Source organism: Ptychodera flava, chromosome 17 (genome assembly GCF_041260155.1).
Source record: "Ptychodera flava strain L36383 chromosome 17, AS_Pfla_20210202, whole genome shotgun sequence".
Taxonomy (NCBI): Eukaryota; Metazoa; Hemichordata; class Enteropneusta; family Ptychoderidae; genus Ptychodera; species Ptychodera flava.
Window position 1 is genome coordinate 31062515 of NC_091944.1, and position 11265 is coordinate 31073779.

The 11265-nt window shown below is 40.5% G+C and overlaps 2 protein-coding genes across 2 annotated transcripts; one reads left to right on the top strand and one right to left on the bottom strand.

Annotated features, from left to right (window-relative positions):
• Window positions 1-113: 113 nt before the first annotated feature.
• Window positions 114-4654, top strand: LOC139116051 (uncharacterized). Its single transcript, XM_070678556.1, has 4 exons — window positions 114-379; window positions 2273-2644; window positions 3091-3220; window positions 3594-4654. The coding sequence occupies exons 2-4, from the start codon at window positions 2371-2373 to the stop codon at window positions 4267-4269; spliced, it is 1080 nt and encodes a 359-aa protein (XP_070534657.1). The 5' UTR covers window positions 114-379; window positions 2273-2370; the 3' UTR covers window positions 4270-4654.
• Window positions 4655-10206: 5552 nt separating this feature from the next.
• Window positions 10207-11265, bottom strand: LOC139116373 (heparan sulfate glucosamine 3-O-sulfotransferase 5-like). Its single transcript, XM_070679010.1, has one exon. The coding sequence runs from the start codon at window positions 11263-11265 to the stop codon at window positions 10207-10209; it is 1059 nt and encodes a 352-aa protein (XP_070535111.1).

Sequence of the window (11265 nt, forward strand, 5' to 3'; positions counted from 1 at the left end):
TGTGATATCGGCCAGCAGTACAGATGGTACGGACAGTACGATACATATGGCGACCTTTGACCCAGTAGAACTCGACAACACGTTGATAATTGACAGGCTCTCAGCCAACTCAGGCACGGTGCTTGCCTTCGAGGCGCTATGCGCATGAGTGGAGGTGGGGTTCCACTGACCGCTTTCGTCAACCCTGTCGATGCCTCACCTGCCATGGCTGGACAATTTGTTCCGTAAATTTGTCGTGTTTGATGAAGTGTAAGAAGTTCGTGTGATTTTAAATTCGGCGGACGATATTCTGAAATCACCAAAATTGTGGCTGATATTGGGAAGAGGGGAAGTATGGAATCATAGCAGAGCGTCTAACAGGTTACTCTTGACGGAACAGGTAGGGTCATTCTTTTTAGAAATCTGTCGCAGATGACTCCAGCACTAAGTTGGTTGTACACCACGTATAAATCAAGGGATATTTTACTATGGGTTTTAATCAGAAGAGCGTCATAAATGTTTGCATGTACGTTTGTAACAGTGGTCCACAGTCTTTGTTCTCAGTCAAGTATCGTAGGCGTCATGTTAGCCAACAGAGAAATGATAAATTACAACATTATGGAGGGAAATTTTATGTGATATGACTCGAACTTCGCCCAGCTGTAAGCGCTCAAGCACTGACAAAAACACAATCCGCGTATTGATCAGATATTTCGCAATGTCCTCTCTCGTCGTTTTAGATCTACGCGCTTTTCACCGCGAACACAAATATTCGGGTGGGTAATGTCAACAAAAAAATGTAATACGTAATAGATGTTCATTTCACGAGATTATTAGCCAAACTCGCGCTGTTCACGCAGGCGATTGCGCACGATTTGACGCGATAAGCGGCTGTGGACACATCGGTACTTCTTTTCTTATCGGCAAATAAGTTCTGATCGTTCCACAGGTGATTGCTTATATTTGCTGTGAGTGTCTATCGGCGTTCGTGCGAGTATGGGTGACGTGCAACTGATATGCGTTTATCAAATAATAAATTTGACATGACATATTGCAATAAGGCACAAACAATGATAAAAAAGCCTTGTTTGTTTCACAATTTACCCATAATGGACGCGTCGCATTGAACATTCGGCGTGTTTGATATTCCATCGGATATTGACCTTTAGACAGCTTCTGCTTTCTTTGTTGTTTGGGCAAAAACTGACCCCTGATACACTTCAGGGCAGCATAATGTAATTTTCTGGTGAGAATGCAGACACAAGTGTTCATTTTTTAAGGTGAATGAACAGTGTCCATTTCACAGCACCTGGTGAGAATGCGGACACAAGTGTCAATTTCACATCACAAACTGGAAAAGAATAAACAAATAGGACGTGTTCGGATTTCATCTATTTCTTAGCTATACAGTTCAGAAAACCGGTGTACATCTCGCATTAAAAAAAACATTTTTCTCAAAAAAAAAACAACTTCACTAGCCTTCATGAAATGAGTGACAGATCACACAAAAGTAGGTTTGTTGCCATTCATTAATAACAAACTGTGCAGAGTACTCGCGTGCTGGTGTTGTGAAAACTATTGTGTAAGCCCATATTTTAATCAAAAAGAGACAAAAAATTCCCTCGATGTGAAGCAAGACAGAAGATACATAAAGTGGCCGATTAGTTAGTGATCAATTTCCAAGCGGAAAGATTTGGAAAACAGGTTTCACTATCCATCACTGATTGAATGCCCACCGAACTAGTAGACGCCAGGGCGGTATATGAACCTATCTGTCAACACAACACAGGCGATAACTTGTTTTTTTTTTCTAACCTGTTTGTCGGGCTGTCCCTAGGTCGCTGAAAATATCGTCTCAAACGCCAGTTTCCACCTCTTCTTGAAAATGACTAATAAGCCAGGTTTTATAAGTTTACATCGGGTACAGCACACTGAAAAGCCATTTGACTCATTTGAAAGCTATGTCAGAAACAGGAGATTTCAATGGACTACCTTGTCCAGACTGTGACAAGTCAATGAAAGAAGGATTTGTCTCAAACGATACCCCCTCTTTCATGTGAAAGGTGATTCATGCTATTACTGATAGCAGATAAGCTGTACCTGGTTTCCAACGCATGTATAGTACCACAAACAAGAATAAAATATATTTAGATGAAAAAGTTGTGACTCTGAATGTGAATTTTCACGACAAACATATTTTACGACAGATACTTATACACTTTATGTTGAGGTTTATATATTAATCTTTAAAATAAACATACTGACTCCAGACTGTTGTTGCTTGATTCTACAGTTCTGGTCTCGAACACGGTGTAGTGACGTCCGTTGTGAATTTTGAGTCGTTTTACGCCCTCAACCGATTGCAACGACGCTGTGTTTCGTTTGTCCGAGATGGCAAACTACATCAGTACAAATACAACACATGCGTTTGCCGGTGATGACAACACAACATCGGTCATCCCGACAGAACATCAGAGCACGACATCAGCCAGCAATACAGGCTCCAGTACGTCACGACGAGCAAGCAGTACTGGCTTCAATACCTTACCACCGGTGTATCATGAGACAACAAAACGTGGCCACCCATTGACGACGTTGGCCAGGAAAGTTAACACTCCGCCTGTTAGAGTGATCACACAACCAGGATATGATCCATTTGAAGAGGGTAGGGCGATTACTCCATTTTCCCTGACCAGTAGTAACAGTAGACCAGTACTCTGTGTTCAAAAAAGGCTTTCAAAAGTGGTTGTGAATACGTGAAGCTACAATTGTTGGAGAATGTACTTTTTGCTTTGCATCCTCGCAAGAACTTGGGTTATGGAAAAAGGGGAGATTATTGGACACAAAGACTGAGACTTTTGTAATCTTTCAAAAATTGTAATTTTAAGTGGATGCGAACAGTTTACTTTTGATCAAATCGGTGGGTATGTGGTCCGCATTGAATTATAAAAAGTAAAAAATGTATCTTTATATTTTGTATAATTTGAATGCAGATAGCAAGATACCATTTTCTTTTCATCGACAGTGAAGTATAACAACGAACAATGCAATCCGTTTACCTGTACCATGGAAGAATAAATGAAAAATTTATAATTTTTTTAATTTTCGCAGAGTCTAACGTGGGTTTATTTTCCGCTGGTGGAGGAATCGGGGGATTTGTTGTCCTCCTTATCTGCTTCATTCTCCTTGTCAAATTTGCCAAGAGATACTGCAAACAAGAAGACTTCGACGATCCTGAAAGGTGGGTCCAATGGCAGTGTAGGCGACTATTAGAATCATATCGTCCGATGGGGGCGGTCTGTTTCAGGGATGAGTATAAATTTTGTATATATCAAAATGTCAACGCTATAACATCAGTATTCTCTCACATATTCGAGACTGATGAATCACGTGGTCTGATTTAACAGCATTAGTACGACATTCATGACATTCACTCAGGCTAAAATACAACACAGTCTGCAAGATTTAGATTCTTGTTCAGAATCAGAACCAGCGTCATGTTAATCCAATTATTATAATATCACAAATTTACAGTTACAATTTTTTAATCATGAATAAATTGACTTCCAGTAAACTTTTTACTCATGTATTTTTGTGTTATTTCATACTTTCAGATGTGATCACGACGAACCACTGCCACAGGAACTACTGCTGCAAGAGAACTGCGAGCCGTCACCACCATCGCCCCCACCGACCTACTCTGATTTATTCTCAGATCCCTCTATCGAGCAGAATGGTTCCGTCCCACCCTCGTCCGAAGCCCAATCTCAGCTATTAAACGTCACCTTGGCAGAGGAGGACGAAGTTGGCGAAGAAGAAGTCTGCACGCCACCTCCGACATATGAATATGCACTAGCCAGATCAATGGAAAATCTTGCAAGGAGCATGGAACACTTGAATAATGGTAATAATGATGATGTGTTCACAAATTCAACTACAGGAGGAAATGAAAACGCTCCCAATGTAAGGGAAAATGAAATAACTAGTAGTAACAGTGATAGGGAGCAAACGGACACTTCCCAGGATGCATCAGCGATTGCTTTGAATAGCAGGACAGTTCGCTCTGAAGGCGATGATATCGAAATGGAAGAGCACCATGTTGGTGGCGCTACACACCCTGAAAGTACAGAACAGACGGACGATGGCAAACCATCACACCCAGAGCCATCTTCAGACAGTTGCAGTGAATCCAAAAATGACGCTTTGCCAGCGGATACAAACGTTAATATGAACATACAACATCACCTCTTACTAAACCAAACTGAGCCAGACGACGAGATTGATCTATGAATTTACACTTTCTGTAATCTTACAGTCGTTCTCTGACCGTTTAAGGGTTGTCTAAAAGTTTGATATTTTCCGTACCCGACCATGTCATACAACACGATACATAAAGTTGGAATTTTAACGTGAACGTACAGTAACATTTGTCAGCTTATACTATTTCATTTTTATTTCAGACTTTATAGGATGTTTACATTTTCATAACATTATGAACTTATCATGCCTTCATGTACCTTCTACTGACCGAGGAAACCCAGAAGTTACTGATAATTTCAAAAAAAGTGTATTTTCAAGTTGACTTTAAAAATCCGAAAAGTTTGTTACGCAGTGAATTCATTTTTGTTTTTAAAAATTCTAAGCAATAAAACATGGAATATATCATCATAGCGCAGTGGATGGCCACAATGGTGTTTTCTTTAGACTGAAAACAAACTCCTTGCTCTTCTGGCAATAGTGATTGGTAAGGTTACACTGACGGAGTGTTCGAAAGGAATCATTCGATTTGGCTCGCTCAGAGGTACTCTGGATCATCTTCATTGAAAGGATGGACTCCACGTTCGCTTCAAGGACATAGTATTTATTTTTAGGTTGACAAGCTAAATGATACCTTTGCCCAAGATACAGTTTTTTCCCATTTCTAGGTGTGTTTTGGTACATAGCGGCATCGTGGCCGTCGTCCTGTTCCTTATCGTCGGAATGTGAGTTTTTAAACAAACCCTGAATGGCATTGCCACAATATATCATAACACATACAAGAATGAATTATAAAATCAGAAATCTAATCAGAAATATTATTTCTTTGAGTTATTCAATTAACAAGTCACAATCAGTTATTCATGTTGACGCGCAACAAAACCATGACGTGGAATTTTCATGTTCATTAGCTTTGATGATGACAAACTCGTATTGCAATTAATGAAGTGACTTTCGAAAACGAACATGTCAGGATGTCGCCACCAATCAGGCGAATGTCTGCTGTGTATGCAAATCAACTCAATCGTTATGTAGATTTGGTGTTTTACTTAAAAAAATGTCGGTGTCAACAGCTGTAAGCTAAGATTGCATTGACCTTTGTGAGATAGTTCGTACCAGCCTTGGTCACCTCGAATTTACAAGACTCTGAGACGAGCGTTCTAGCCTGGAAGGAAGTCTGAAAAGTGCGCCCCCACTGCCAAGTCAACTTGGTAGAGGACGGGCAGGAATAATTCTGAGAACATCCCGCATTTTGACCACTGTTTTTGTTCCACATAAAGCGAGCGCCGAGAAATCATTATATTTCTCGCGATCATGGATCTTCCAAAACCCCTTCGCGGTTCGATCTGAGATCATTAAACTCTTATCTTTGTCGAGTTCTGAGTAATAATGTGTAGTCGAATCGCAGAAGTTAGAGGAAAGACTGAAGAACTATGCTGTTGAATTGCGCTTCTCTTGCAGACGGGTAAGCCTCCGTTGGAGAAAAGTCGAAGATTCGATGTAGGATGAGAACATCCATTCGTCATTTTCTGCGCCAAATTATCACATCATCTTGCAATGATCACCGGTAACTATCGGACCTATATTCCGAAGAATTTTCGAAACAAAAGGCAAAAAGGATTTCTAGGGCGGAAAAGTTTGAATTCTGCGCACACTCATATTGCCTTTGTTGTCTTCGAGGCCTTTCTTCCGTAAATTTTTCATTTGTTCCAGAAAATTAGAACATTTTCTTCTTCTTCTTCCGTTAGATATGTGAATTACAAAGCATAGGCCCTACCAAAACAATGCATTGTATGCAATACGCGATGGAATTTTTCACAAACGAATTCTAGTCCAGACCAGAATTCACGTATCAACAAAAGCAATGGGAGTCACACACGTACAGGTTGTGTCGACGCGTGTAAATTCAATGATTTCTGAACGATTAGGAGCAGCAGACCAACAAATCGCTTTTTTCCAGAAAAAATGACGGAAATATATCAACAGTTACGGCTGATGGAACCTAATAATCACGTTAGCAAGCTCCCGATATACTTCAATGGAGACGCCATGAACGATCGCGGAGAAAATGAGCGACAAGCTACACAGTGTCTGCTGCCTTTGACGTTTTCGTCAGGTCATCACCAAGTTTATTAACATACCAATATATGCTGTAATCAATATTCTTATTGGATCATTGATTCCACGTTTTTCATAAACCGCATCAGAGCCAATACTTGTAATTGAGCGGATTTGGCAACAGTCCTAAAGATTTACAGGTGTGCTTGAGAACAATTTTGCAATTAATATCACATCTGCTGTAGCAGCGAGTTCGCCTTTATCCTGCAATTTGATTTTCACAGCCACCAGTTACTACGAGCTTGATACTTGATTGACGAGCCAATTTCGAGAAAGTAATCGATATTCGGTGAAAGCCACGATTTTCTCTGAAGCGCGGCCGTCACAGAGAGATATTGAAAGAATGTAAACAACCAAGGGGATTGAACGATGTCTCATTTGAACAGTGCCTCCGGTATAACTGGCAAGATTATCACATTTAAAGTGGAAAATTCAAAGAGTAAATGCCGATTTTGTCAAAACAACATTAAGTCGACCATGGAATACTTTAAAGATCCATTAGCTGTAACTTTGGTCATTTTTTAAAATTTTTTTTGTTCTGTGTATCATCTGCAGTTTCCGGTTTGAATCCCTGAACTATGGAGAAATTCCTATTATTTAGTTCATAAATATACCCTATATGAGTATAATGTGCATTGTTATTGTTTAAATTTTGTATTCAGGTCCGGACTAGAATACATTTATCAACAATAACAATGGTCATTTCACATATACAGGCTGTGTTGGCAAGCAAGACACCGGGCATTGGTCATGATGATCGGATTATAGTAAAATTCTGTAGTTGATACATTGAAACAGAGTAGTGAAAAATTAGTCAAAAGTTACAGCTAATGTCCCTTTAATGTTATGCTAGACATCTCAACAGTATTCCCAAAGGAGCTGTTTGACAATGTGAAAGTGCAATCTTTGGTTGTCGTCCAGTAAGAATGATTTACAAATGTGTTTCGATCGTTGTAAAACTCTATCAGGTCAATCATCAGTGACCAGTCATAGTTTGATGTGTCGTATCGAATGCTGGTGCCGGCGAACCTGTAGTCGACTGAACAAATAATTTCCGTACATTAAAAATTCGTAATATCTTGAACCTTGCGCAGCCACCGTGAAAATTAGTGAGTCTAGTTTTCCAATTGGAAGTACCAAGCTGTTGCCTTTAATAAATGAGTTAATTACGATCTGCCGGGAGCGGTCTTTCTTGCTCAGTATTGTCCGGTCAAATTACTTTAATATCATGAGTTTGTCCGCAAGCTCTTCTTTCCAACGTACTTGAGTCTGAGTTGCCTGTGAGAGGGCGCCTTCGTCTGACAAAAAGCCAGTACGCGAATTCTTCGAGTAAAAGCTTTAACTTCGTACGTTTCAGTTGGTGGGCATTTTCAAACGGCAAATGATCAACAAATTCGCGGAAAATGAGTCGTTTCCACACATACTATTGCATTTGCAGTATTTAGCTGGCAATCACAGAAAGGAAATGAAATTGGACCCGGCGGTGTAAGCTATTAAACATAGGTTGCCCTGTCGTGGGGGCTGTAGCGCTTGTTTATTACCCTAAAGAGCTGTGAGTTACGACAAAGACGGACTAATTTCTCAAGAACAAGCCTAACTCCATATTGCTTATCCAGCCCTAATCAACTGCACATTGTCTGTTTCCCCTGCAAACCAAGGAAAGTTGTATCACCTCAAGTCAACAAAATAATAATAAATATTAATCGATATTATTAAAAAAGTATTATCTGAGACGCTTGGAGATATCTGGCTGCACACACTTTGTTGTGGACAATATAATTTGTTGATGCCTGTCGCTAACATTGAAGAGTCAGCTGAGCGCCTATCGTGTATCTTTCGTACTTCATCCAAGACGACGTACACTTGTCTCTGCGACTGATGAGCGCAGGATAATATAGTAGCAAGTAGTTCATCACCGCATCATCGCAGTGGAGTCTGCGCAGTAGGACTGAACGCTGTTCCAGCTCATTACTCTAGCATTTATTGTGATTTAGTTGGAAAAACTCCCCTGTATGGCGTACACCCAGCTGTCATAGTTCACCCTAATCACGTATTTTCAAGTGTAAAGATCACAGGCACACGAGAAATTGCTAGTATCACAGAATTGCTGGAATCACTAAATATTATACGAAGGTAGATTTTATATTTCGCTCTCTGTTCCCATGGCAACTGGATGTCAACACTCTCCTATATATTGTCAAGTTTGCTCATCAGCCTATGTCATTGTGGATTTCCGAGTGTTTTCATCATTCGATTGTTTGGTTTCGTGCGGATATTTAATTGATAAAAAAGATGAAATATAGAAATGCGATATTTCAGCAAACATTACTGCAAAACGTAAAACGTGCGTCGATCAACATCTGCCGCGGCACTTAAATCTATTGTGGTGATTTCTGAACACCCAGAAAATAGAAGCGTTAAATGGATAAGACCAGTGAAAGCGTTGAAAATTTGAAAAAAAGTAAAAAATTAATACCTATTACTGCTATTATCATATAGCGGATATGGCTAGTGTTATAGCATCATTTATTGCTACGTGTAGCGCTATAATTTCATGTGTGCTTCATTGTTCCAAAAGTGTTGATCACACGTCATCGGTATTTGTCGTGACGCGTCGCACGCATTGCAAACAGATTCGCCCAAATCATCAAACTGGATTCTATCGGCGGTATTTGAACTGCCCGGTATATGATGCCGAGGGTCATTTGGCTAAGTTTTGTTTAATTTTGTTTAGGTTAGGTTTTTGAATGATCATGGAAATTAACAAGTTGATGAATATCAATAATTAAAGTATATATATATATATATATATAGAGAGAGAGAGAGAGAGAAGAGAGAGAGAGAGAGAGAGAGAGAGAGAGAATAGTTGACGAGTACAATATTTTCCCAGGTTGCAAATGGCAGGCGAGATTTTTGGCAATTTAAAAGTGTTGTTGGCAAACGTTAACACGCCCTGTGTACATGCACACATTTAATTGTTTGGTTAGAATCATATATACCGATGAGATGTGATTTGAATATCGAGAAAAGGCATAAAAAGTACATTCATGCCGATCACACATTGCATGGTACTGTGCATGTCGGTAGGATGTGCTGCTATGTGCGATCAATGCATCCAGGCGGAAATAAATCGAGCGGAAATTTCGAAAACAGCTTGTTTCACGAAAGGCACTGAGAGTGCAGATGACATTTAGAATAACAAACAGACAAACATGGCACCAAACGTATCACATCGTACAATATGTTGCCATAGATACACCAGGAGCTATATGTCCCCGGCATTTTTCATATAGTGATCTTACTCATTTAGCTAATCGAAAATAAATATACTGAACACTGCTCTGGTCGAACTACGACATTTATATATGAAAATTAAGGGGCATTTTCACCCCATCGAATATGGTAGAATCCCAAACAACCAAAATATCGATAATGTATTGAAGAATGACGAGCTGTTGCTGGTAACGTTAACGCTCCCGTAACCTTTGACCTCTACATTCAAGTCAGCGACTGAAATGATTATGGTGGTGATTGCCACCGATGGGTTTTTTGTGTATTTATCCATTATGAAAGACACTCTAAGCTAGCAGATTCCCGAAAAGGATGGTTAGACACAGGTGTGCCGAACTGTCCAGGGACCGGACGTACACGATGCATGTAGTATGATGGTAAAATATGCAAAAAGAATAAATAATATGAGCGCTTCAGATCAAATTGCACAAATTCAAATTATTCTGTGACAACCCGGGTTTTCGACTGATGCAGTGCATTCCACTCGACATAAAGAACAATAGCAGTGAAATTTTGGTCTCTTCAAACCCCCTTTTTTGACACTGTACTATTTGAAGGCCGCTAACAGTTATTCATCCAGGACATTCTTTGATTCAGTATATCTAACAGTCCGTCATTGTAAGGTTTGAAGAACTCACAGAGTTTGTTGGTCGCCCAGTCTTCCAGCTCAGGATGCTGTTTGGCTCGAGGGGGACAGAACTGTTGAGGGAAATTGATGCAAGTTTGACCGGTGTTGTCATTGTTAAAGAAGTGACCCTTCCGAAAGAAGTTCCGAAGCCCGAGAAAGTCTTCAATTTTTTTCATCTCGGAGGCAGGGTTCAATTTAAACAAATCGCCGTCCACAGCCAGGATACTGTCTGTCGTAAACTGTTGGAGCCATCTGATTAAATGCTGTACGTACACGCTGAGGTCCAAAAATTCGTTGCGTTCGTCCATTCGGAAAGTCTGTGTTTTGTCCAAAGCGGATGCTTGAAAGCGCATGGCGAAAGTAACCCGCTCATCGCGGTTCATAAGACCCGAGTTTTCCTTCATCCACTGAGAAAAGTAGTCCGCTAAGAGCCTTTCAACGGGATCGCATAACACGAAAATGATTTTTACATTCGGGGACAGAAATTTGCGAACCAATTGCGGGGCATTGTAAGGTCTTTGGAACAGAGACTGGTCAGCGTCCATTGTTATTTGTTTGGTCGTAGAATACGGCATTTGTAACCTGTACGCTTCTGGAGACGTATCATTATAGCCGACGTTGTCGAAAAAATTTAGATCTTTTTCAGTTCCGGCAACCTGTGGATGGAGGCGAAGAAACTGGTATATTTGTTGCCCGCCACATTTCTTTACTCCAGCTACAATGGCGGATGGGAGTCGCTGTTTGCAGCTCTTCCGTTCTCGCAGGGATTTTTTCATGATACTTCCTTGTTGAAAAAGGGGATTAGACGGTATGTAACACGAAGCGGAAAGCCGTTCGGCGATATATCTTCTGATATTCGAGCTTGCGTCCCATGAAGTCGACAATAAAGCGCCCGGGTTGAACCACGACGAAGCACTTTCACTATCGCCATATTTGTTCGGTCCCAGCTCCAGATCGTTCGGTCGCGGTGCGTCGATTCTTGGCGCGTCCAT

What these genes read in the sequence shown, in the direction of transcription:
- LOC139116051 (XM_070678556.1), top strand. Translation starts at nt 2,371, where the DNA reads ATGGCAAACTACATCAGTACAAATACAACACATGCGTTTGCCGGTGAT. An exon ending in ATATGATCCATTTGAAGAGG is followed by an intron (nt 2,645 to 3,090) that starts GTAGGGCGATTA and finishes TAATTTTCGCAG; the next exon opens with AGTCTAACGTGGGTTTATTT. An exon ending in GACTTCGACGATCCTGAAAG is followed by an intron (nt 3,221 to 3,593) that starts GTGGGTCCAATG and finishes TCATACTTTCAG; the next exon opens with ATGTGATCACGACGAACCAC.
- LOC139116373 (XM_070679010.1), bottom strand. Translation starts at nt 11,265, where the DNA reads ATGGACGCGCCAAGAATCGACGCACCGCGACCGAACGATCTGGAGCTG.